Source organism: Mustela nivalis (assembly GCF_964662115.1).
Source record: "Mustela nivalis genome assembly, chromosome: 2".
NCBI classification, from domain to species: domain Eukaryota; kingdom Metazoa; phylum Chordata; class Mammalia; order Carnivora; family Mustelidae; genus Mustela; species Mustela nivalis.
In genome coordinates, this window is record NC_139021.1 from 21997523 (window position 1) to 22025209 (window position 27687).

The 27687-nt window shown below is 42.0% G+C and overlaps 1 protein-coding gene across 1 annotated transcript; it reads right to left on the bottom strand.

Annotated features, from left to right (window-relative positions):
• Window positions 1-18133: 18133 nt before the first annotated feature.
• AARD (alanine and arginine rich domain containing protein) lies at window positions 18134-21966 on the bottom strand (the record flags this gene model as incomplete). Its single annotated transcript, XM_082721622.1, has 2 exons — window positions 18134-19290; window positions 21607-21966. 2 exons carry the CDS (start codon window positions 21964-21966, stop codon window positions 19147-19149), a joined length of 504 nt encoding a protein of 167 aa, XP_082577748.1. The 3' UTR covers window positions 18134-19146.
• Between the last annotated feature and the right edge of the window lie 5721 nt (window positions 21967-27687).

Sequence of the window (27687 nt, forward strand, 5' to 3'; positions counted from 1 at the left end):
TGCCTGGAGAGCCTTTGCAGCAAATTCATAAATTGTTCCCCCAGACACCTGAATCACATGCCACCAGGAGTAGGAAGAATGTTGCATAATATTTCTGATGAGTAGAAGATGAGGTATAAATGCATCATTAGGCATGTTTCATGGGAAGGAGGAGAAAGTAAAAAAAATTCAGAAAAGGAATTGTGTAGGTGGTTCTTTTCTCATTCAACAGAGCTTTTGCTGTATCTGAAATGAGCAGTTAGGGGAGTTGAGCTAGTTTTTCACTAGGCTGCAAGCCTTAAGGTAGGAAAGATTGTTTTAGTTTAAACATTTGTTTACATGAATATCTCAGCTTACAGATACATTTCCTTACCTAGTAAATTTCAGAGGTGCTATTTATTCAAAGGAAATCAAGGCTAAAATTTCCAGCAGAATCTGGGACACAGATAGACGAAGTAAACCACACACAGTTTGCACTATAGAACTGCCATCGTTATGGTAGTGAGGCCATGTGCATATTACTATTGCATATACAAATGCATCATACTATTTGGGAAATTGCCTATTTAATGATTCCTCAGAATGGAGTACAAAAATAGTGCAAGGATGCAACGCTCATTGTCTAAGGAATCAAGCCCATGGGGGAAAGAAAGACTAATGTTCATTACCAGAAACCAATATCTTTCTGAATTTCATGCTTTGAAAACATAAAAAAAAATTCCAAAAAGACAAATTGCTTTGCCTGAAAGCTGCTGAAAATGGAAATATCATCCAAGGTCTCAAAACAAGGAAATGAAGTCAGTGGCTTGTGCTATAATGTGAGCCACCCTATGCTCCTCCTGCCTTACCTGCCAGCCCCTCTCCAAAGACTGATGATTGTAGGACAAGAGAAGGAGGTGATATGGAACCATGGAGAGAAGGTCAGTTGACGGAGAGAGTGGGACGTGTAGATTCCATTCCCCCACCACAGCTCCTTTAATTTAATTTGTGTTTTCTACAGGGAACACCTCTACAAATTTACCATCCCCTCATTGTAACCAGGGACAGTAATAACAGCTAACAGAGCACTTATTATGTGTGTCAACTTTTGTTCTAAGTAAATATATATACACACACATGACCTCATTTCATTTCTTACTAATCCTGTGAGAAATGGTAGATAACATTATCCCAATTTTCCAACTGAGCAAACAATCACAGAAAGGTTAACTAACTTGTGTAAGTTCTTATAGCAAATAACACTGGAGGTAAGATAGGAACCCGGGCTTAGAGTCTATGCTTTTACCGACCATCCAGTGCAGCCTCTCTGACTATAGCAATAGTTATTATGGTAGATTATATTATTGTTCCCAACTATTCATTCCTTCACTCTACAAGAGAACTAAATGTACTCATTCATTGCCATGAGATTTCATGCCTTTGGGGGAGAAGTATACCTGCTTTCCCATTCCCCATTAATGGCAGTGTTGGTCACATGACTTTGGTCAATGGAATATCAGTCTGTCAAGTTCCCACAGAAGCTTAAAGAACCATCAGGTATTTCCTACAAACCTCAGTCCTCAACCTCTCTCTCTCTCTCTCAAGCTTTCTTCACTCTCTCCCTCTTTCTCTCTCTCTGCTATAAATAAAACAGGTCCTACATAGATGTCACTCCATCTAAAGTTCAGCTGTTGACATGTAACAGGGACTAGAATAAATGTTTGTTATCTTAATTCACTGAGATCTGGGGTTTACTTGTGACTGAGCCACAGCTGGTTACTACAGTAAGCATCTCCTTAGTGCTGATAGGAGCTGAAACAAATTCTCTGATCTTAAAGTATAACACATCGTTCTACAGAATTCACAAAGGTCGCTAGTGTGTAACTGGGTAAACCAAAAATCTTCACATTTTTTTAAGGAAAATATCATGACTCTCATTCTGTAAAGGGAAAAACAGATCTCAGCTTAAGTGGCTTGACCAAAAATCAAAGCATTGGTATTACAAAGCCATCTCCAACCCCCATCTATCTGTGTGATTTCAAAGCACAAGTCTTTCTTGATAGCACATCACATCCTCTTCCAGGAGACAGAAGACCACAGAAAGCCTATATTACCTAGGGAGAGTTTGTGACACTGGAGTTTGAAAACTCAGAATCCCCAGCCTGAGCTGGAAGGACCCCTAAATTGTGAATGCGTCACAGACTATGTTCTCCTTACCAACCTAGACAACTACAAATATAAGTTACGCTGTTTAGAAAGAACTATCGCTTCCAACTTTACCTGGTTATGCTTTATAAACCTATATGTCACCATGAGAAAACCACTGTCTGTTTTATCAGTATTAATCATTTTCTTTTACGGGCTCTCATTTATTTGGGTCTATGCTCCTTCTCCCTCTGAATACTGAAAGACAAAGTATTACCCTTTGAAGATTATAAAACCCAATTGAACTCGATGGTTCAAAGTTATACAAGTGAAAGGTTGCTTGACCAACATAGAAATCGGAAAGTATCACACTCTTGTTAACTATCAATGTCCCAAGTGGACAGTCTCCATGGCAACATGGAGAAAAAAAAATGTATGATTGGCCAACTTGCTTCATGGAGTACAGAGTAGTGCAAATTAAATTAATTTCCCAGGCAATTTAAAAATAAAATGGAAAAGATACTTGGTTTTTCTTCCATTTTTTTATGCTAACTTTTCATTACCTCTCTCTTCTCTCCCGTCTCCTTTTTCAATATAAGCTAAATGGAGCCACCAAGGTTTTAGTGGGTTTGGGTTGTGTTTTTAAATCAGACTACCATTTAAGACTGAGGAATCTTGAAAATGTATTCACTCTGCATTTTTAGAAGTCCATTCCTTGGCTCTGGGGGATTTTTATTTGAGTCACAATAATGTCTTGGTTGTGTATATAAGGCACATCTTTACTTTTCTCTTATGACAACGGCAAGGTAAAACTAGTTATTACTTGTGAAGGTTTAAAAGTAGGAACTAAACTGTTAGAAACATTCAAGGAATGAAAATAGATTGCTGCAGATTATCCTTCATCTCCCTTTGGTGAATGGGTCAGACACTCATTTCATTCAAGTCTTTGGTCCTTGTGTTTCGGCGCATTTGTTAGAGATGGGGAGCCAGCAACAGTGTCTTCTGGAACTCAGCTTCATTGCCTGCATAGCACTGACCGGACTTTGCTGCCAGTGTTTCATACCCGAGCAGCAATTTTCTTCCATAACCGGGCAAGTACGTTACAAGAATCTGATGTCACCTGGGAGTATTGATATTTTATCAAATAGGCTACCCAAGGGCAAATTTGTCAGAATCTGTATCTCCTGATAATTCATTGATCCTGGAGAACCTAAAATGTGACAGATTGAGAGGCTGCCTGTGACTGCAAAAGCTGGAGATGGAGGAAGAGAGCATCATTAAAAGGACTCACAGATAGGACAGACTCATGGCATTGCCTTTAAGGTGAAGCCTATTCCAGGGTGATGACCTTACCCACTGCTGTGCCCCCGGCGCTGGATGAACTTGGGGGCGGGAGGGCTGGAAGCTCCAACTGCCACCTCAAGGAGGCCTAAGGAGGCAAACATAATCAAGGGGGAGTGGAGAGATGTCAACCGATAGCAAGGTGGAGTCCAGGAAAAAATTCATATATATTTAAGTAGCTCTTGAACTGGAGCAAGCCAGAGGCCAGACCAATCCACAGTGGTCTTATCTGCAAAATAAAGGTGTTTAAGTCCAGACCTCAGACCTTTCTTCTCTGGCATGCACTCTCCCCATGGGCTCTCGGGGATTCGAATCAAGCCCTCAACGGCACCCTTAGTTCACTTCACCTTAATAAGAATTAAAAACATTCTTCAGGAAGAACCTCTCATAAGGAGACTTCATAATAGTAAAAAGAGCTGCTTAGTGACAAGAACTATTCAGGGATTTTTCTGCTCAAAGTTCACATTAAAAGAATAAAATGTTATTTAAGCCAAAATTGACTTAAGCCAGTGGGTGTTTTTTCTTTATTGAGGTAGCAGACACTGCTCGGGGTGGGGCGGGGGCGGGGTAGAGAAAGAGCCTGTGAAGGAAGGGAAGGAAAAGCTCCATAAACAGCTATTTCAGAAGACGCTGCTGCTTAGAGTTAAAAAGAGTTGGTGAATGGGGCGCATGGGTGGCTCAGTGGGTTAAGCCTCTGCCTTAGGCTCAAGTCATGATCTCAGGGTCCTGGGACCGAGCCCTGCATCGGGTTCTCTGCTCAGCGGGGAGTCTGCTTCCCTCCTGCTCCCTCTGCTTGCTTCTCTGCCTACTTGTGATCTCTGTCTGTCAAATAAATAAGTAAAATCTTAAAAAAAAAAAAAAAGAGTTAACGAAAGGTAAGCCCCTCAAAATCCAGGAAGCTCTGGAACTCACAGTGACGGGGAATACAAACTCATTCAAATCCCAAAGAACAGAATGACGTCAGTTGACCTCTAGGTAGCGGGCAGCCAGGTGTAATACATCTTTTAAATAATCTGATGTATATCTTGGCTTGGAGGAGCGTATTTAAAATTTTTTAATATTCATTATTAGGTTTATTATTTTTTTTTTCTTATTTGATTAGAAGATTACTGGCATGTTGGTGAGATCTCAGAGTTTGGAATAAGCTATTCTTTGGTTTGCATTTTAGTTTTACCAATTACATATCCTTCAGAGACCCTGTTTCTTCATTTCTAATATGAACATGAAAGAACTATCTACTTCACACGGCTGTGGTAAGGATCTACAATAAGAAATACAAAATGCATAACACATCGTAGGTACTAAAAAACGTCACATTTGGGAAACTCGTTCCGTGTTTGCTGGGTTAAAATACGTTAAGTCGGGGCGCTTCGGCTTGGGTCGTGCCTGCTTCTCCCTCTCCCACTCCCCCTGCTTGTGTTCCCTCTCTTGCTGTCTCTCTCTCCCTTTCAAATAAATAAGATCTTTTTTAAAAAGTGTTTAAAGTAGGTGAAGCACCTTACCCAACAAGGGGCCTGTGTAGGTTAGGGAAAGATGTTGTGTAGCATCAGGCAATTTTGAAATTGATGAAGTAGAACATAGAGCTAGTGTTATCTTATTTCGGCTTCTGCACCTGCTGTGAGCTTCCGCTGACACGTGGCCCATTACACACATCCTGGGTCGATTCGAGTCTAGGAAAGAAGATTTTCCTCGGAGTCTGGCATCCAGGCACCCAGATGCTCTGGGGAGAGGTGCTATATATTTTGCTGAGTGGATGAGCTTCCTGAAAGCACTGTGTGAGCCAAATATGTAATAGGAGGTCTGTGTCCCCGTTCACGGGAGTTTTTAAAACACTGTCTAGAGCCACAGAAATCGTTCCACTTTGTTTTTCACTTGGTTGTGTCTCGGAAGCCGTTATGAAAGTCTGCGAGAACAGCAGCAAACATCATCTTCTCAGCCATGCTTTTGCTTCTGCTTTGAATTAACAGCAATCTTGGGTTTCAGTTCATTAGAATGTTCTGAATAGAGATAAATTAATTAATGGATTTAACAACCGGAATCAGCGTGCCCATACTTCAAAAGGATTGCACTTTCTTTATGCCTCCCATATCTCATTAGGAAAAACAGGTCAAATGGAGACAAACTAATTCAACTCAATTTGTCGCCTTTCAGCTGCAGGTCTTCTAAGATTGTAAAAGCTTACACCTTCCAATCGAATTTCATGTAAATTTATTGAACTATCAAATTCCTCACAAACTACACTGTAATGAATGCCTGAGTACATAATATGTTTAATTTATACAAAGGCTGCTTTCAGAAGGCCTTGAACAGTTTCACCAAGATTATTAGTCCTCAACACAATCTTTTGAAGTTGGGAGAGATAATAAATTACCAAGACAGAGGGTAGCCTTGAAAGAAATATTTTTCTCATTAAAAGTGAGTTGGGAAAATGGTGCCACTGCTATGGCCAGCAGTCTGCAGTTCCATAATAAGCTAAATATAAAATTACCATGAGACTCAGCAAATCCATTCCCATATGCATACCCCAAGGACCTGAACACGGGTGTTGACACAAGAACTCACCACAGATGTTCATAGCAGAACCATTCTAATAGCCAAAAAGGAGACCCAAGTGTCCATCAACCGATGAATGGATACACAAAATGTGGTATATCCATATATCCATACAATGGAATATTACTCAGCCATAAAAGGAACAAATATAGCACATGTTCATATATGCTATAATATGCAGGAAGCCATTATGAAACTTTGAAGTCATTATGCTAAGTGAAAGAAGCCACCTATTGTGTCATTCCACTGATGTGAAATACCCAGAACTGGCAAATCCACAGATACAGAAAACAGACTAATGGTTGTCAGGGCCTGTGGGGTGGGAGAAATGAGGTATGGTCTTTTAGTAGGTACAGGTTTCATTTTGAGGAGATGAAAATATCCTGTAACTGGATAGGATAACTGCACAACATTGTGAATGTACGAAACATCATTAATGGTCAATTTTATGTGTATTCTACCACAATTTTTTTAAAAAGATATTTTTTTAAGTAAGTTTGGTTCTCATGTTCTGGAAGGGTATCACGACAAACCTGCCTGAAATCTAAGGGGGAATATTAGACAGTCTCATGGTTCCCTTCCAATGTGGTGTTCCAGAGAAATAAATGAAGCTCAATTTAAGTAAGTCCTGTTCCATGAAGTGAGCTTTCTCCTTCTAGGCCTAAAGATCTCCTAAGGTTTTGGGCTCCTGGGTGGCTCAGTGGGTTAAGCCTCTGCCTTTGGCTCAAGTCATAATCTCAGGGTCCTGGGATTGAGTTCCCCATCAGGCTCTCTGCTCAGCAGGGAGCCTGCTTCTCTCTCTCTCTCTCTCTCTCTCTCTCTCTCTGCCTACTTGTGATCTCTCTCTGTCAAATAAACAAATCTTAAAAAAAAAAAAAAAGATCTCCTAAGGTTTTAAATAAACTATCCTGACATCTCCCACTCCTGGTCCAATTTAGGGGCTGATGTAATACCTAAATAGAGGTATCCTACTGATGATGTATCATCATATTATCATCATAACCCTTTGCTGACTCATCTCCCTTCCCCACCAGATTCTAAGTTCCATGATTGAGCCTTGCATCTTTTTCTGTGGTCCTTGCACTCGGTCTTGATACATGGGAGGGATATCAGAAATTACTCTACCTCGTGCATTAAAATGACAACCACACAGTGCTGCCAAATTATTAACTTGGTAACGCACCTAATCATCCTTCACAAAACAAGCATGTCTGTTTCCCTTCCATGAACTGAAACCACATCTTTGCAGGACAGCGTTATATAAGAAAAGTGGTGTCTTAAGACATAGCTGTGGTTATACTATTTACTACCTGGTAATTAAATGTATCAGGAGCAACATGAGATTTTTGTGACTTTTGTTGATGATTCCTTAACTTTTAATTCTTTGAAAATGAACCAATGACTGACTAAACTTCATAAACTCAAACCGCTCCCAGGCTATTGATCCTCATAAAATGCCATGAATTTCATGCCCTGGCTAGAGCAGGCATCCCTAGGAACAGTTTTGTGATGGTTTGGAGAAAATACGAGCTGTGATGGGTAAGACCTATGTTCATGTCTTGACATCAATGTAGAATAAGAGGTTTACAGGGGGAAAAGGGAGATTACTTAAAAGAGTTAAGATAACAATTTTTTTAAATACGGAGAAGGCATGGCTTTTACTGGTGTCACCAAAAATGGGCCTCAGCAAAACATTGGTCCTTATTTTTAGTTACTGCTCTGTAAGGCCTACTGTTCAACTATTCTGAAGCCAAAAGTCATCATTTCCAGCAGCTTTCATTGGACCTAATTGCCTTATGGTTAACAAGCCAATAAAATGAGTTAACTTATTCAGTACCTAGACAGCTATATTGCAAACAATTTGTTTTCAGTGGTACATCAGGAATAGACTAGATTATCTTTTTGTTTTTATTGTTGTTAGTTGGTAGAAAGCTTGCAGCTCAATATTCAGCCCATTACTTATAAATAATGAAGACTTAATATTTCAAGTACTGACCTTATCCTGGTGCCAACTGTTGGCCCTGTTTTATTTTTCTTCATCTCACTTTTTCATTTGAATCTCATTCTCCACCTTAGATTGGGTCTATTTCTGTAGGTTGACATTAAGTCTTTTTAAAACAAGTTATTTCTTATGCATAAATAGATGAGACTCAACTATGTCTTAAATGAATAAGGGATTGAATAAACAACTATACTTTGTCATCTTTTCCTTCTTTCCTTCCTTCCTCTACCCCTCCCTCCCTCAATCTCTTCCTCCCTTCGTTCCTTCCTTTCTTCCTTCCTTCGTCCATTCCTTCGTCCATTCCTTTTTCCATTCATTCCTTCCTTCCTTCCTTCCTTCCTTTCTCCTTTCCTTTACTCTTTACTAAGGACATTGATGAAATCTTAGGGATATTCATTATTTAAAATAGGAAAGCCATAAAGAGCAAAAACATAAAACAACAAAATGCAAACATCCTTATCTTCCACATTCTTTAAGACAAAAATCAAAAAGCAGATTTTCTTAACTTTAAAATTTCATTAAAGAGGGGCGCCTGGGGAACTCATTGGGTTAAAGCCTCTGCCTTCAGCTCAGGACATGATCTCAGGGTCCTGGGATCAAGCCCCGCATCGGGCTCTCTGCTCAGCAGGGAACCTGCTTCCTCCTCTTTCTCTGCCTGCTCTCTGCGTATTTGTGGTCTCCGTCTGTCAAATAAATAAATAAATAAAATCTTTAAAAAATAAAAAATAAAAATTCATTAAAGATGTGGAAACCTGCATTTCCTTCCGTTCCTCAAATACGATTGCTTCAGTTTCTGTAGAACTCTTCCAGATTCTACCCACTGAGTTCCCTAAACAAGTGGGCAGAAATTATGAGCACGCATGGCATCTCAAAGTATTTGGCCAATTATCTTCGTGAACTTATAGAGTTATTTAAAACAACAACAACAACTGATGTGTGACTAAATGCAACCACTCACTGCCCTTTGCTGCTATGTCTGTTTACTTCTACAAAAAGAAGTCATTTTCCCCCATACTAAAATTGGGGAGAGTGAAGGGGTTCGAAGGAATGGTATAAGAGATTATCTTTTGAGGTCATTCACTCTATCTAAAATCAATAAAAGAAAGAAAGAAGCGCACTTACATTATTTAGAATGTGAAAGAACTGAAGTGGTTTCCTTGGAGGCAGTATGGGGTCCAGATAGGGGTACCATTAGGGCACTGACAGTGCTCTTTTGTGTAAGACTTTATTATATTTTTTTTTGTATTACTTGTGTCATCATTTCCAGCAGCCACTACTATCATAAAAGTTAAATTTTAGGGTATCTTTAATGGCTACCCTTGTTCCTAAAGATAAAGTCTGAAACCCAAAGAAGAGTGTGAAAGGCCTGTCATCACATAGTGCCCTCTTCTTACTGCTTCTGCCATGCGGATTAACAGCTTCCTCCTTCTTTCCAAGTTCCAATTACACTGAGCTTTTTTCACCTCATCTTAGTAGATGATGACTTTGCTCACTGCTGAGACTTTCCATGGGCAGTTGTTTCTACCTAAAACTGCTCCTTCTCGCCCTTTACCAGCCTTCTTTTGGCTATGCTACTGGAAACTTTCCCCCTCTCATCATTTAATCTGGATTAAATGTGCCTCCTAGCTGTTTACTCCCTTAGCATTCTGAATTTTCCCCTACCACAGCATGTATCATCTTGTATTATAATATTCTACTGACTTATCTGCCCCTTCATCTAGAGTGTAAGTACCCTGAGAAGGAGAAGCCCGTCTTTCGTGTTCATTTTCCTATGTTCAGCACCGAATGAGATGTTCATTTCAAAGTGGATACACAAGACATACCTAAAATAGTGCTTAACAGCCGGTAGGCCCAATAAAGTTAAAGACAGGAAGAAAGGAAGAGAGGGAGGGAGAGGGAGAGAAAGAGAGAGAGAGAAACAAGGATGTTTGGACCATTAGATTCGTGCTGTTCATTGAACTTAAGGCAAAATTATAAGGCACAGAGATTTTTTTTTTTTAATTGCTTTTCAGCATAACAGAATTCATTGTTTTTGCACCACACCCAGTGCTCCAGGCAATCCATCCCCTCCTTAATACCCACCACCTGGCTCCCCCAACCTCCCACCCCCCGCTTTTTCAAAACCCTCAGATTGTTTTTCAGAGTCCATAGTCTCTCATGGTTCACCTCCCCTTCCAATTTCCCCCAACTCCCTTCTCCTCTCCATCTCCCTATGTCTTCTGTGCTATTTGTTATGCTCCACAAATAAGTGAAACCATATGATAATTGACTCTCTCTGCTTGACTTATTTCACTCAGCATAATCTCCTCCAGTCCTGTCCATGTTGCTACAAAAGTAGGGTATTTGTCCTTTCTGATGGAGGCATAATACTCCATAGTGTATATGGACCACATCTTCCTTATCCATTTGTCGGTTGAAGGGCATCTTGGTTCTTTCCAGAGTTTGGCGACCGTGGCCATTGCTGCTATAAACATTGGGGTACAGATGGCCCTTCATTTCACTACAACTGTATCTTTGGGGTAAATATCCAGTAGTGCAATTAAGGCACAGAGAATTTAAGTTTAGTATCTTTTTTTTTTCTATTCCCTTCCCTTCATCAACTGTTCACAATAGACACTCTAAAACTCAGTATTTTCATATCACCACCTAAGCTAAGTCACATTTAGGAATCACGGACAACATTGTATATTGAAAAGTGATTTTAAAAACATTAGCTTTAACAACTATCATATGATCTCCCTGATATGAGGAAGTGGTGATGCAACATGGGGGCTTAAGTGGGTAGGAGAAGAATAAATGAAACAAGATGGGATTGGGAGGGAGACATACCATAAGTGACTCTTAATCTCACAAAACAAACTGAGGGTTGCTGGGGGGAGGGGGTTTGGGAGAAGGGGGTGGGATTATGGACATTGGGGAGGGTATGTGCTTTGGTGAGTGCTGTGAAGTGTGTAAACCTGGTGATTCACAGACCTGTACCCCTGGGGATAAAAATATATGTTTATAAAAAATTAAAAATTAAAAAAAATAAAATAAAAATAAAATAAAATAGAAGATGTGTACATGGACTTTCATACCAAAAAAAAAAAAAAAAACATTAGCTTTAGACGATAATTAAACCAAAGAATCTTAAAGATCATTTTGATCTCAACTCCTCACTTTACAAATGAGTAAACTGAAGCCCAGAGACATCAGTAAGTCAGGAGCAAGTTCAGCTCTGAGATGACCCACAGTAGAATCTCCTGGTTTTTCAAATTGCACTTTTTCCAGGAGGTAACACCACCCACTTAGGGAGGGTGACATCATGGGAAGCAGTGGGAGGGTGATACTTCCAAAATCAGCCAGGCAAGCTTTCTTGCTGCCCTCTTGAATTTCAACAGCTTCAAACAACACCAACCTCAGAAGGTTGTTGTGGGTTTAATGAGCTCTTGGCCATGGCAACACCCAGATTATAAACTGAAAAGCACTTGGTTAGCTGGAAGGGCTTGGGGTAAATCGGAAACCATAAAGTCGGTGCAAAAGCTGGTAGATTCCAAAGGACATTGGTCATGGTCCCAACAACTTGACAATCCCATCTCAAAACCCAGAGAAGTTCCATTGCATGACAATTCCTAGGAATCCTGTAGAAGTTTAGAGACACTAGCATCCTCAGTACTAACTGAGAAGCAACTCGGTTCCAGGCTGTTTTTTGCTTGTTTGCTAAACTTCCCAGATATAAAATTTTAAGTGCTGATGAACAGTTGGCTATGTTTTGCTGCCAGTTCACTCCCGAGACACTTTAAGAAATTATTTCGTCCCTACTTCTTTCAATTGCTGAAAACTAAAATGACTTCTCTGACAGAATTAGATAGGTAGTAGGTTCCTTAGGCATTGGGATATCCTTAATAGAGTTTTAAAAAAAATTTTAAGTTTATATGAGCAAAAATCGATTTGAATCGGGCAGAATCCAATCTAGCAGACAGAAAGGAGCTCCGAGGAGCTATAGGAAATGAAAGACTTTTATAGGCAGAGTGTGAACAAGGAAATTACACTGGGCAGAAAAAGTGGGTTGGTTATTGCAAATTTACTTTCCTTTCAGGGTTGGTAAGGGTCTATCAGGCTGATTACCTGATAGTGCTGATCAGGCGATTTCTGACTGACTGGTTTAAGATTGCATTTCTGGGAACACCGAAACTGTAAATCTCCGTAAGTCTCCGTGATGTGGTGCTTAGCATAGTTTGGGGCTTGTCGTCTTGTTTTTAACAAGTGTGAGAATGAGAAGATTTTTTTCAACAGTCAGAACCTTTATTGTGGAATTCCAGAATCTCTTCCATGGGGTTCCACAAGGGGGTTCCTCTCAGATAAGTGTTCCCCAATATGCCTTAATTGGTCTCCTATTGCCCCAGATGGGCCTTCACTAAAGGCATGCGTGAGACACTTAAGCAGCTAGTTGGTGTCTTTGGAGTCCTTTGCTCATAGTTTCCGGTGATATCAGACTTGCAATCAAACAGTGCATCATGCTGAACCTTTATCCCAAGAGATTGTTAAGTGTGTCCGTTAGGATGCTCCAGAAGCAAGAAACTGAATGCCCAAATAAAAGAGGCTTAAGGGGCACCTGGGTGGCTCAGTGGGTTAAGCGTCTGCCTTCAGCTCAGGTCATGATCTTGGGGTCCTGGGATGGAGCCCTCCTCCTCTCTCTCTGCCTGCTTCTCTGCCTACTCGTGTTTTCTCTATCAAATAAATAAATAAAATTAAAAGAAAAAAACTTTTAAAAGTGGCTTAAAAAATGGATCTTTTTCAAAAAGATTTATCTGAGAGAGAGAGCATGGGTGTGCATGAGTGGGGGGAGGGGCAGAGGGAGAGGGAGAAGCAGACTCCCTACTGAGCAGGGAGCCCAACACTGGGCTCTATCCCAGGACCCTGAGATCATGACCTGAGCCGAAAGCAGATGCCTTACCGACAGAGCCACCCAGGGGCCCCTAAACAATTGTATCTTGTTATTGTCACTGCGTCACAGGTAAAAAGCCCTAGGGAGGCAGTCTGAGGGTTGGCTCAGCTATTCAACGATGCCATCAGAGACACTGCTGCTTTTCATCTTCCTATCTTCCAATCTTCAAAGTGTCCGTATCCTCTCCCTTGTTGTTCACAAGGTGGCTGCAGCAGGTGCCGCTTCACCACCTCAAGTTGACAAGGTTCCTAAGCAAGAAAGGAAGAAGTAAGGAGGAAGATAGCTTCCCTCCCAATTCTCCTTTTGTAAGGAAAGCACATGTTTCTCAGAAACCCCCCAGCAAGCCTCCCCTTATGTCTTTTTGGACAAAACTGGATTCTGTAGCCAGAGGGCCTATGAAAAGTGAAACTGTCATTCTCAGTCTCTGTTTTGGAATTGGGCTTTTCCAATAGGAAAGGACGAGCAAAATGTTTGTTGGGTAGGCTATTGGAACAGATACTACTTGAGAGCATTCTAAGCCCTTCATGTCTATTAGTCCATAAGATCTTCACATGGGTAGGTGTGATCATTACCATTTTACAGAGAAGCAAAATTCACTTGGAGACAGGAACAGAGCAAAGCAGTGCAGAAGCCCAGATTCGAACTCCATTGCCTGACTCCAGAGGCTGCACTCCTAACTCCACGTTACACTGCTCTGGGCCTGTAGTGTCTGCCACAGCAGGTAATCTGCCAGGCTGCTTCTAGAATCTAACACATGAAAGGACTGAACAGTGCTTGTCTCCCTCTGAAGTGCAAATGTGACATTTCCCCTGGCTGCTGTCACATATGGGTGAGAAGAGCAGAGAAGCTTCCCAGAGCGACAAGAATTGCTTCCTGTCATCATCAAGGCTGCAACAGCTGGGGCTGTGATCAGGGCAAGGGCTGGGGCCAGGAGAGTCCACTTCATGGCCGGGGCCACTGATGGAGTCCGTGACCCACTGGGCTTCCACAGGTAGCAGAGAGTCTGGGTGAGTCAGGGTGAGTGATTGAAGAGTCCAGTTCCAACAGGCAGGGTTAGAATAGAATGGTTTCTAAGTTACAGGGATGTTACACAGGCCACTTCCACTCTCGCTTTTCAATGAGAAGAGTGAGTGAGTCCCAGAGAGGGCAGTGTAATTTGTCCAAGGTCCCCCAGCTAGTTTATGCCGGTGGCGAAGTCCTCAAGGACACATTCTCTGGCTGTCGCTTGCAAAAAGCATCCCTCCCACTTTATATGTGCTTCTGTTATCATTTCTGTTACCCTGCTGCATTTATCCATGTGTGCCTGGGTCTCCCGCATCACTCTGGAAGGGTCTGGGTAGTGAGCCCACAGCCAACCCTGGGCCCTAATCTTGCCTGAGCCGCCTGCCAGCTGAGTGACCTAAAGTCGTATAACTTCTCAATACTCATTCTCCTTCCTCTCCAAAATGGCAGAAACAGTAATTCCGACTCACAGCGCTGTTGAGACAATTAAGTTTTTTTTTTGTTTTTTTTTTTTTTTTAATTTTATTTATTTATCAGAGAGAGAGAGGGGGAGAGAGTGAGCACAGGCAGACAGAATGGCAGGCAGAGGCAGAGGGAGAAGCAGGCTCCCGGCTGAGCTAGGAGCCCGATGTGGGACTCGATCCCAAGACGCTGGGATCATGACCTGAGCCGAAGGCAGCTGCTTAACCAACTGAGCCACCCAGGCGTCCCGAGACAATTAAGTTTTAAGCTGCACGTAGCACTGTATGCCGGGCAGATCTGGGGTTTGGAAAGGCGTGGTTATTATTAATTTTGTATCTCCGTGGTGCTCACGCCCAAGTTTGGCAAATCAGTGTATCAATCAGGAGGGGAGACGAAGAGTCGGTGTCCTCACAGAGGGCAGGCAGCGCAGCATACGAGAGACACAAAGGTGCAGGTGAAGAGAGGGGCAGGCACAGGCAAGGTCTGAGTCCCCGAGGGTGGGAAGGTCCCGTACAACAGGGTCGATGAAAGAAACTCACAGGAAACAGAAGAGCCTTCGCTCACTCAGTCTCCCCAACCAGTCCCAGCACTCTTCCGTTTGGGCTCCTCGCGGTTTAAAGCAGACAGGTTCTCTTTGCACCGTCTTTTTCCAGATAGAGCTCAAGAATTCGGTTTAGCTCACAGAGCTGGTGCCGAAGCCAAGACTCACTCCCCAAGCCAAATGACTCCGAAGATGTGTTCTGCCTGCCTACAAATCACACCGAGGATAACACGCAGCTCCTGGCCCTACCCCGGGCACAGGAGTGGGGGCTCCTAACACTGCTGGTTTCATTAGCATCCTTACACCGCAGGGCTCCGCCTGCCCCGGCCGCGCGGGGAGAAGGGTGGCCCTGATCCTCCTAAGGAAGCCGAGCCGTGTCCTGACCCTCAGCCTTCACCAGAGCCGGCCATCGGGAAGCAGCAAGAAGGACACGGCCCTCTGGGAGGCCGTCGGGATCCAGGCTGCTGCGAGGGTGTGCAGCCCTCTGAGTTAAAGTGGCCGGGCCGGGTACCCGGGAGACAAGAACAGGAGGCCGGACGCAGGGGCGGGCTATTAGGTCCGTTACTAAACCAAATGAGACTGAGACAAAGTGAAAGTTATTTAAAGCTTTATTTTATGATAAGTATTAGAAATCAGATTGATCAGATTGAACGAGACTGAAACAAAGTTAAAGTTATGCAAAGCTCTATTCTATGCCAAGCATTAGAAGTCAGACTGACCGGTCAGGGCCACCTCCGAAGAGAGCGACCCCTCCCCGTCTTACAGACTACCTTTTATAAAGCAAAAGTCTGGCCACACATAGGTGGCCAATGAGATTGTAGTCATGTTAGGTCACACGCAGGTGGCCAATTGAATTACAATTTACCCTATAGTAGCTGTTTGACCTAACCTATTAGTCTGGTCAGAACTGGTGCTCAAGTTTGGCGCCCAGACGGCAGGGTTTACATTCTTTGGCGGTTAGGGGAAAAGTATGTGTGTTTCTTACTGATTGGATGTCTCCACCTGGCCTCGTCCTTGTATTCTGGGCTCTGTTATCAAGATCCGCCGACCTGGCCTTGTATTCTGGGCTCTGTTATTAGGAACTAGCTGACCGTATTTTACTGGTTTCCCAGGCTTGCTTCTAAGTAAGTTTCTCTGGTGGGAAGGGAGCAGGGTCCGTTTAAGTTTTACTGCACAAACAACAAAATGGCTTTTAACCAAGATGGAGTCGCTCTGGCTAAATAGGTCCTTACACGGGCAGGGAGGCAAAGGCTGGGCACTGACCTCTACTCCCCCATAATCCTCCTCGGTAATCACGTTGCCGAGAGGCAGGTGCAGTGGCGGCGGCGGTGGTGGTGGTGGTGGTGGTGGCGGCGGCGGCAGTAGCGGCATCGTTGAACGCATCAAGAGAGAAAGCAGCTGGCACTGAGGGCCTTGTGCCCACCGGAGGCCAGGAGGGACTCCGGCAGTGATTATATAGCGGTAAATAAAGATAGCTGATGGCTGCCCCGGGGCCCCGGACCCTGCCTGGAAAGGGACCAGGGGAGATGGGGTTCTTGTGATGACAGTAGTGTAGACTCAGCCATCATGGGTTCTCTCCGATATGTCCCCAGACTGAGCGCTCCAGAAACACCTGTTCCGGCAGACATCCTCTGGCAAGCCAAACAAAGCGTGGACTCGTCCAGGCCACCTGTAAAGGCATTTAATGCCTAACAACCTGTGCGAGGCTTGTAATTGTCATAATTAATTTGGCACCTCTTTGCCGTTAGGCCCTAACCAAGTATCATCCTCTATCTAGAGAAAGCCCAGTTCCTGCTAACATGGCTTTTCCCTCCATAATGAAGGCTGTGAGAAATTGTATCATTGGAAAGCAAAACAAAACCTTAATAAGGTATTTTCCTCGCTAAGCTGTTTAAGTTGCTCTTCTTTGGGGCCCGCTCTACCCACTGTTGATAGGAACGTCTTACTTTCTTTGGCTTATCCTGTTACTGCTTCCCTGTTGCATAATTGAGGTTATTAGTTTCTCATTTTCCCCTCCACTGGCAACAGTTTGGTCCCTTCTACGTTGTATTTCCTTAGGATGCCACACTGTTGTTCTAGCTTATTTAAACACTCTGGAAAGCCAGGAAATGTAGCCATTTTAGACACATCCCCACATCCCCCAGAAAAGTGTCCCTGCTGTTCTTCCATGTGCTACAGCAGGACCAGAATTTAGTAGGCGAACAACATATAACCGAGTGCCACTGTAACAAGCAAATAGTAAAACAATCTGGCTTCTGCTACTTTTAAAAAAAGAAAAAAAAAAAAAAAGGAAGGCATGTCTTATGAGAACAGAATTCACTTTATGTGGGGAAACAGGGCAAAAACATTGAATAACAGTCGTGTCCCGTGTATCAGGCTCTCATCGAATCTCAGTATTAACAGCGAAGATCAAGGCCAGTCCCACTGGTTAGGGCTTCCCCAGAGTAGAGGCTTTTGAAACAAAGAGTTTCTTGTTCAGTTTCTGCATCTGTCACTCCCCAAAGATACAGGGATCCACAGCTTATCGCTAGAAGATAGGGAAGGAAAGTATCGACCGAAAACTTTACAATAAACCGATCAGCACTTTTATATCTGAAAAAGGGGAAAATCAGGGATCCATTTACAGTTCTCCTTTAAGTTTCTTGAGTTCTGATAGAGCACATCATCACTCCAATCGAATTATTCATATGAAAACTAATCAGTGTTGGCTTCTCTGTAGTCAAGGAACAGAGCTTATAAAATGATTTATCTTGAGTATTTTATAAACACAGAACCACAATTTATCAATATTAACTTTAAAAATGTACTTGAGAATGACTGCCCCAACATTTTTTTTTTTTTTTTTTTAAGCGAGAATATTTTTCAAATTTTCAAAGAACAGGTCACAAAGAATTCCACCAACTCTTCAGAATTTCTATAACTGTGAGGGAGAGACATATAGAAAATCTATTTTACAAATATAATTCAAGAAATCAGTCTGATATTTATAAGCCAAGAGCTCATATGCAGAATTTCTCAAGAAATCCAGAGGCCAGATAGAATGCCAACCACGGCTTAATTGACAGTGTCCTGTAGGCTGAACATAGTAATACCTCAGTTTTACAGAGGAAAGAAAGTACCAAAAGCCTTGTATAATTCACTTCTAGTGGAAAAAAAGTAAGGATACATTAATTTTTTATTTTTACAGATAACGACCTTTATGAATATCACTTAGGTATGCAATTATTTTCTTATTAATTTTATTTTGTGCATTACAGAGGCAGTACTTTTAGGGTAAAGATAGATATTCCAATTCAACATGAATCACCTCAACTCCTAAAAACTGAACAAAGGAATTGTGTTAGGAATCTTTGGGGTACAAGTCATAAAAATTCAACTGAACTGCCTTAGGCAGAAAGAGATTTCTTCAGGAGGATATTAGAATATTTTCACGTATCCAGATGACAGCAAGCACTGGGATTTTATGCAGCTCAACCTCAAGACAAGGCAGATGATCTCTTTCCATGACTTCTGTGCACTCTGGGGCAGTTTCCACCTCCTCCACTGCAGCTGGCACTTTCTCACATGTTGGCCACCAGCAGCTTCCAAGCCCCTCATTGCAAGGCTTCTACCAATCTCAAGCCTTCTACCAACAGGGAATACTCATCCACTCCCTTCGTTCTACTTCAAAAATTTGTAGAACAAGCTGATCAGTCTGTCTTGATCTGCGAGACTCTATCTAAGGGAGGCAGGGCATACCTATTGGAAGACTCTTCCCTAAGGGTATGGTTAGAGTCTAGGTAGAAGTAATTCCCAAATAAAAACTGGGCCGGCGGGGGGAAGGGGGTGGAGAGGTGGAGACACTGAAAGCTAACTGGACAGACAAACCAAGAATAATCAATAAAAACATGCACAGATTCTAAAAGTTCAGGTAATGCCAGCAAATTGAAGTAGCACAAGATAGAGGGCTAAAAACCAGACTTAGGCCTTCTTCGTTGCATTTTTTCCACTTGAATTTCCCAGCCAAAACTATGACTATATAACTTTAAAACTTGATAATACACCATTTTCTCTCTCCCTTCTCTTAAATGCTTTCTGTCACTTCCCAGCAGCATCTAAGTTGTTGGCCTACAAACTGCCCCTAAAATCTTAGAGCATCCATAATGTTACTATCAGAATTGTTTTTGGAGTTGTCTGTGTTGTTTTTAGGGTTCAGATCTTCAAGTGTGCACTTCCTTATTCCAGATTCCCAACGTTATGTTCAGAGCTTTGAGATTTGGATGCAATTTCCAGTTCATACTCCTTTTTCAGTTGTTGCATTTTCTTGTTTAAATCCAGTAACATTTTGGCCAGCTGGTGGTTTTGGAAACGCATTTCCAGCTAAAAGTTAGAAAAAGAATAAGGATTTTTATTAGCCTGAGATAACAGATCAGATGAAACAGCTCTCTGCACAGGAAAAATAAGGACTTTGTGGGAAAGGAAAATAAGATATCAAAAAAGATGTATTTGTCATCTGATTCTCCATTTCTGACTGTTTGGCCTGGCCATAAAACTGACTTTCTATGAGACAAGGTAAATCCAGATATACAAATCGTTTTTGAAATGGCCTTGAAATGAAAACAAAAATAGCTGACGCACAAAGCTGTCCACATGAGAAATTTCTGTGCATGGAAGGCTGTTTTCAAGCAATGGCATGTGATCTGCAATGAAATCATTTATCTTTATGAGCTTTCTGAGCTACAGGAGAACTAACTGCCCAGGGCCACCTGAGCTTTCAAGATCTGGGCCCATTTACTTGATTACTTGTCATTTCAAGTTTTTAGGATTTTAAATGGTCTACCTGTCGAGCAAAAACACTTAATGACACCTTAGAGGCACATGTACAGTTATATGTACTTATATAATCTAACAATTTCACTCTAGAGTGAAATCTGTTATACAGCAAGGCTGATTTATACCCTCCTTCAGTGGGGCTTTATGAAGGTCTTCATGTATTAAAAAATAAATCTCTAGGGCAGTTTACCTAAAAGGCTTCCCAACAAAGCTTAATGCAACATAATCTTTGTTATGCAGTTGAGAATAATTAAGTATTTGCAAATTTCTGTAATTAGGTCTTATTTAATACATGAGGACCCTGTTCTCTGCCTAAAACCCTTCGTCACCTCATCAACAGAAACCACGCCAGGATGAACCAGGGTGTTCTGTGAGTGAAAAAGCAAATACTGGTCCTCCCTTCCCCCACTTGACAAAGTAAAGTCATTGGATAGAATTTTCTTTCCGTTTTCCTCTGCCACATTTGTCTTCATTCTTCAGCACCTGGAACCACCTTTCTGAGAGTAAGAATTTGCAAAGAATAAAGCAAATGCACATAGAGCAAATGAAGAGTAGCAACACAACCACCAGCACAGAGAGCCCCTGGCCCAGGCCTCCAGGGAGCTTCAGTCCTCCAGTGTGGCAAAGGTTCTCTATGTCCTGCCCTGCTCTTCCAGCTTCCTTTCCTGGTACTGGCTCCACACCACCCTTACCGCCAGCTGCCCAATTGTTCTTTATGCACGTCTTACATACAATTTTTTATTCACATTTTACATACAATTTTAAGTATACGGAACTCCTGAAATTCACTCACCGACCCTAGAAATGATTGCAACCTATTAAGACCAATCCTCACAACAAATAACAGCATAAATGACATAAATAGCAACGTCTCTAAATTAACTGAACCTGTTCATCATTGTCCCTTACACGAGGACGACCCTAACGCACAATACACGGACATACATGTATGGTTGTGGGCGGATTCCTACCGAAGTCTGGTTACAGCCTTTTATCAGACACTGCTTCTTCTAGCAGTCATGGTGTTAAGGTAAAGAAAGCCTCCACACTCTTCTGCCTCTTCCTCATGACCAGTCATACACCATGGTGAAAATGTTGACCAAGATGTTGACCAGGGCCTATAGCCCAGGAACAGAGCATCAGTGTATGTGTGAAATTCCCTGACTCCTTTCTGGAAAAAAAAAATTTGATTTTTTTTTTTTTTTTGTACAGTCTTTAGGTAGTTTTAATTATCCTCATAATAAAAGCCATTGAATAGTATCTATGCTGTAGGTCCTTTATATAGTATTATCTCATGCAATCCTTACAGCAATCCTATGAGGTTATTATCTGTATTCTACAGATGAGTAAACTGAATCCCGGAGTTACTCATTACCATTCCTAAAGTCATAGGGCCAGTAGGAATTAGAAGAGCGTGTGCGTCTTAACAAGGGAATTTGAACCTTTATCTGTTGGGAATTTTATTCTCCACCTGCTCCCCACCCCCACAGGCAACTTTCTATATGGTAGAAAAATACAGAACACGTTGCGGAGGGGTTGGTTACGGGGGTCTTGGGCGTGTCACGAGCAGACTCCGCCCCGGGCAGGTGTCAGCACCCCGGGTCCCGCGAGCCCCCTCCCCTCCCCACCCCGCCCCTCCCAGATGGCGCTGGGGATGTAGGCGCGTCAGCACCGTATGGGGACACGAGCCGGCGAGCGGCCCCGGAGACCGACGGCCGGGGCTCTGCTCACTCGCATCTCTTCCTTCCCGGGAAAAGCTCCCCGAGGCTTCGAAAGCCCTCGAATGGCCCACGCGGCACTGGAGCCCCAGGGCGGGAGGAGGCGACGCTGTGCCCGGGGTCCGCCGCCGGCGCGCGCGCTCACCAGCTCGGCGCGCAGCCCGGCCAGGGCGGTCCCGACGTGCGCGGTGCCCGGAGGGTCCCGCGGCGCCTCGGCCTCCGCCTCCGGCCCCGCCTCCGCTCGAGGGCGCCCGGAGCTCCCGCGCGGCACGGTCCGCGGCCAGGCGCGCGCCTGCCGCCGCCTGAGGTCTTCCAGCCGCGGGCGGGCGGCGTGGGCCTCCTCCTGGCGGTTCACGCTCTTGCTGCCCCCGGGGGAGCCGCGCGCGGGACGGGGGGCGGGGGGCCACGGCCCGTCACTGCCTGGGACACCCGGGGGTCCGGGGGCCGTTGCCCGTCCGCGGCGGTGGGAGTCCTCGGGGCCCATCTCGGAGACGCCGGCTCCCATTCCAGGCACGTACGCTGACCGTTGCCTTCCAAGAGCGAGAGTTAGAGCGGGGGAGGGAGGGCGGGGACGGGGGGAGCCGACAGGACCGGTGGGACCCCTGCCAAGTGGGATGCCGCGGGGGCCAGCCTCTCGCAAGGCGCTCCACTCCGCCCAGCCTCCTGTGGGGCCTTCTTCCCGTCCTTAGCAACAACCGAAGGAGGGGCCCCCTTGACTCCAAGGAGAGATTTGCCCCGGATCACTTTTTTTGCTCCTTGGAGTGTCTCCCTAAAAGGAAGACTTGTGTCTATCCAGGTAGGTGGAAGTTGAGGTACACTTGGAAAGTTGGAGACCAAAGGTAGAATATTTTGTCGCAAAGGCTGCCCCGGTTGTCTTGATTATTTAATACTCCCTTCCTTTAAGATCTTTTTTTCTGGCTTTCTTCTGGGTTAGGCACTGTGCCAGGCGTTGGGGATTTAAAGTCTAATTAGGCTCCTTACCTCTCTACAGGTGTTGCTCACAGTCAAGTAGGAGAAGCTTGTCTCTCTAAGCTAGAGAGAATCGTCTTTCCCCGTGCCCAGCAGTGCAGAAAGCATTCTGATAGTCAGAAACTCTGTGCTGCTTTTTATATTTGACCTCCTTTCTGCCACTTTCGCGTTTACGAAGGGGTTAAAAATTCTCTTTTTTGTCTTGTAAAAGTGTATTGTCTTATGATTCCCAATTCGGTGTAATCATCTGCCACTATTTCTTATATATCCTCTTTCTGTAAGTATAATCAGCTGCAGCTTCTTGATCTAACGGAGAATTTCTAAAAGGAATAAACAAAACTTTTGTGTTTTCATGAATACAGTCCCCTACCCCTCCAAAAGGTGGCATAGATGTATCCACAATACTCCTATCTTAGTTACTCCTTTGTTTAGTAAAGAACTATGAGTCCCCTGCAACATTCTAGGTCCATGATAGGCATTGAAGGCAATAAGGACTAATTTTTATCAGTGCCTACTATGTGCCAGGTATTTCTCTTTCTTTACTTTTTTTAAAGATTGATTTATTAGAAGAGAGAGCAAGAGGGGGGAGTAGTAGACTCCCCACTGAGCACAGAGCCTGTTGTGAGGCTCATTCTACAACCCTGAGATGACCTGAGCTGAAGTCAAGAAGTCAGTCACTTAACTCATTGAGCCACCCAGGCATCCTGGCACTTTTCTTGTGATATTCATTTGATATTCACAACATTCTGTGAGGTAAGTACTATTCATTTCTGCATTTTACAGATGAGGCCAACTTAGGCAGAGGTTAAGCCATATGGCAAAGATCACAACACTGGTTAAGTGATCTAGTAAAGAGTTGCACCTAGGAAGTCTGGTTTGTGCAATAAACCACAGGAACACACCTAGGTATACACTACCTCTTCAAGAATCGAAAGTAGTTGCTCAATTTACATGTTGTGTGAGTGTTCAAACTCCCTATGCTCATAAAATTCAGCTCTACTAAAATGACATAAGACTTGACTAGATAAGAAGGAATTCAGATTACCAGGCCTCTGTAGCTAACTTGCCTAATTCAACACTTTATATAATAGTTTACAACCTGAGCACAATCAAATGTGTATCATTATATACATTGTTTCATAAAGATTCTCTAGAAACACTTGAAGATTGGTTCTACTGGTGAAAATTATAAAAATCCACAAAATCTACAAGGAACCAATAGAGTATATAAATCTGGGAGCTTTTTTTTGTTTGTTTGGGTTTTTTTGGTGATAGGGATTTCAAAATAAGCACGAGTCAATGTGCAGTTTAAATGTTTAAAATGAGTCTTCTGCCATGATTTTTCACTTCTAGATTATTTATTTCAACAAGAAATTCAGTTAAGTTTGATTTAATTCAACAGTGAATGGGACCTATTCAGTGTCAAGCATTATACCATGTGAGGACAATAAAAAGGGTGAATAAGACACAGTTTTTGCCCTCCGGAAGCTTAGAGCCTGAAGAAGTAAATTTATTCATTCATTCATTCAGCAATATTTATTTAATGTCTTCTTATATACCAAGTGTGCTCAGGCTACAAAGGTAAACCAGAAAGACAAAATGGTGTTTTAAAATAGGCTGGTGTTACCAAAAATTAGTAATTTTCTTCCATAGATTGATTTTTTTCAGCTATGGTGCATCTTGAATTTTACATTTTTTTTATAGAAATAAATTGAAGCATTGGTAACTTAGAGTGACTATAACATGTAGAGACATTTGAGTTAGGAAATGTACTTATCCATTGGTTTATAACAAAGTATCCCAAAATTTCTTGGCTTAAAACAACAATAAATGTTTATTATCTCTCACATTTTCTGTGAGCAAGAGTTTGAGAACAGCTAAGGTTATGACCTAGAACTTTCATAACATGGTAGTCAAATGTCACCAAAACTACGGTCCTCCGAAGCTGGATGTGATTGGAGCTGGAGGATCTACCTAGAAGGTGTATCACTCACATTGTGGGCACTGGTGTTGGAGGTGGGCAGGAGGCCTCAGTTCCTCTCCTTGGGAACTCTTTACCAGAACGGCTTGAGTGTCCACATGGTATAATGCCCACCCTCTCTTAGAACAGACAGAGCGGCAGATCAAGAGAAATCCAGATGAAGGCTCTTTATATGTATTCTGAACCACATTTTTATGACCTACTCTTAGAAGTCACACAGCTTCACTTCTACCATATTCTGTTTATTAGATCAAGTCTTAGTCTGGACTACATTCAAATGGAGGGGAATTAGGGTCCACCTTTTGAAGTATAGAATCTCAAAAACTTTGCAGATATATTTTACTTCCATGGGAATACTATGATATGTTACTTATGTGCAAACAATGATTCAAACAACTGCTAATTTCCTATTAGAAAAACTGAAAGCCAGGAGATACTAGGACAATATTTTTTAGATTCAGAAAGGAAAAATTTAACAGATATTTGTATATCCGGTAAAAATATCTTTCAAAGGCAAAATAAACATGCATTGATATAGCAGAAATTAAGAAAGTTTGTTATCAGCCTACCAGCATAACTAGAAATATTGAGGGAAACACCATAGGCTGAGGTAAAACAACAAGAGAGGAAAACTTAGATGTTTAGAAAGGAATGAGGGTTATAAGAAATTGTAAATGTCAGATATGTATAGATATGCATATATATATATATATGATTCTCATTCCTCTTTTTTAAAAAAAATGACTTTTAAGTAATCTCTATACCAATGTGGGGCTCAAACTCCTAACCCTGAGATCAAGAGTCACATGTTCCACCAATTGAGCCGGGCAGTTAAGGAAACAGTCAAAGTGTCGATTGATGAATGGATAAAGAAGATGTGGTCTATATACACAATGGAGTATTACACAGCCATAAAAAGGAATGAAATCTTGGACACCTGGGTGGCTTGGTCAGTTAAGCACCTGCCTTTGGCTCTGGTCATGATCTCATAGTCCTAGGCTTGGGTCTCTCAGTGGGCTCCCTGCTTGGTGGGGAGCCTGCTTCTCCCTCTCCCACTCACCCTGATTGTGCTCGCCCTCTGTCTCGCTCTCTGTCTAATAAATAAAATCTTTAAAAAAAATGAAATCTTGCCATTTGCAATTACATGGAGCTAGAGAGTATTATACTAAATGAAATAAATCAGTCACAGAAAGTCAAATACCATATGATTTCACTCATATGTGGAAGTTAAGAAAACAAAACAAATGAGCAAAGGGAAAATGAGAGAGGGGCAAACCAAGAAACAGACTTAACTGTAGAGAACAAACTCATGGTTATGAGGAGTCTTGGGGATAAATGGAGTTATATGTTTTATGTAAAGCGATATGGTCTTCACCCTAAGTGCACTGTAAAACATTAAAGGCATATATTTTAAGGCCTAGCACAGTTACTGAAAAATAGTGCAAAGAAATAAAGCTTAAAAAAACTATAGAATTAGTGCTTATGTAGAAAAATCTGAAAAAAAAAAATCAAAAAAACCTCCTAGAACTAAGAAGCAGTTACATCAAGGCTGCAGAATGCAAGGTGAATATATACAAAAGTTAATCACTTTCCTATATACCAGTCATGAACTGTAATTTGAAATGTAAAGCATACATTTCCAGTTACCTTAGTACCAAAAAAAAAAAAAAAAGAGAGAGAGAGAGAGAGTATATTTAGGTATAAAGCTATAGGTGCAAGATCTATATGGGGAAAACTAGAAAACTGCTGAAAAAAATCAAAACTTAGCTAAATAAATGGAGAGATATTCCATGTTCGTAGATAGGAATACTCAGTATTATCAAGATAACCGTTCTTCCCAATGTCTGTAGAGTCAGTGCAATCCCAAAGAGCAAGTTATTTTGTGGATATAAACAAACTGATTCTAAAGTTTATACAGAAATTCAAAATACCCAGAAAAGCCAACATAATATTAAGGAGAAGAGCATAATTTGAAGACTGACACTCCGTCTATAAAACTTAAATATAAAGCTACAGTAATCAAGAGGGTGTGGTATTGGCAAAAGAATGGTTATATAGGTCAGCATGACGAAATAGCCCAAAAATATACCCACGTAAATATAGGCAACTGGTCTTTGACAGAAGAGCAAAGGCAACATAATGGAGAAAAAAACAGCGTTTTCAATAAATAGTGCGGGAACTGAACATCCATAGGCCAAAAGAATGAATCTAGACAGATTTACACCCTTTTTTCACAAAAATCAACCCAAATAGATCGTAAGCCTAAATGTAAAGTGCAAAGTTATAACAGTTTTAGAAGATAAGACAAAAGAAATTTTAGATGATTTTGGATATGGTGATGACTTTTTTAAAAAAAAAACCAAAGATGCAATCCATAAAAGAAATAATAACCCAAACTTTATGTTAAAGTTAAAAAACTTCCACTTTATAAAACATACTGTGAAGAAAGTGGAAAGACAAACCACAAGCTGGGAATAAATACTTAGAAAAAAAATATACCTGATAAAACACTTATCCAAAATATACAAATTACTCTTAAAACACAACAATAAAACAAACAACCTGTTAAGAAGTGGGTGAAAGATCTGGACACCTCACCAAAGAGACACAGAAAACAAGCATATGAAAAGATATTCATCATAAGTCATTTTGGAATTGCAAACTAGAACAATAATGAAATGTCACCACACACCAATGAAAATGGCCAAAATCTAAAACACTGACAAAACCAAATGCTGGCAAGGATGTGGAACAATGGGACTCTCCTATATTGATGCTAAGAATGCAAAATGGTGCAGCCATCTTGAAAGATAGTTTGGTAGTTTCTTACAAAACTAAGTGCACTCTTAGCCAATGATCCAGCAATCATGCTCCTTGGTATTTATATAAAGTAGATAAAACCACATCCACAGAGAAAACTGAATACAAATGTCTATAGCAGCATTCTTCGTAATTGCCAAAATTTGGAAACAACCATGACATCCTTCAGTAGGTGGGTGGATACACTGTGGCACATCCAAGCAATGGAATATTATTCAGCTGAAAAGATATGAGTTATGAAGCCATGAAAAGACATAAAGGAACCTTAAATGCATACTGCTACCTGAAAGAAGCCAGTCTAAAATGGGTGCATACTGTTATAATTCCAATTATATGGCTTCCTGGAAAAGGAAAAATTGTGGAGACAGTGAAAAGATCAGCAGTTGCAAGGAGTTAGCGGGGAGGGATGAATAGGCAGAGCACAGGATGTTTAGGGCAGTGAAACTATTCTGTGTG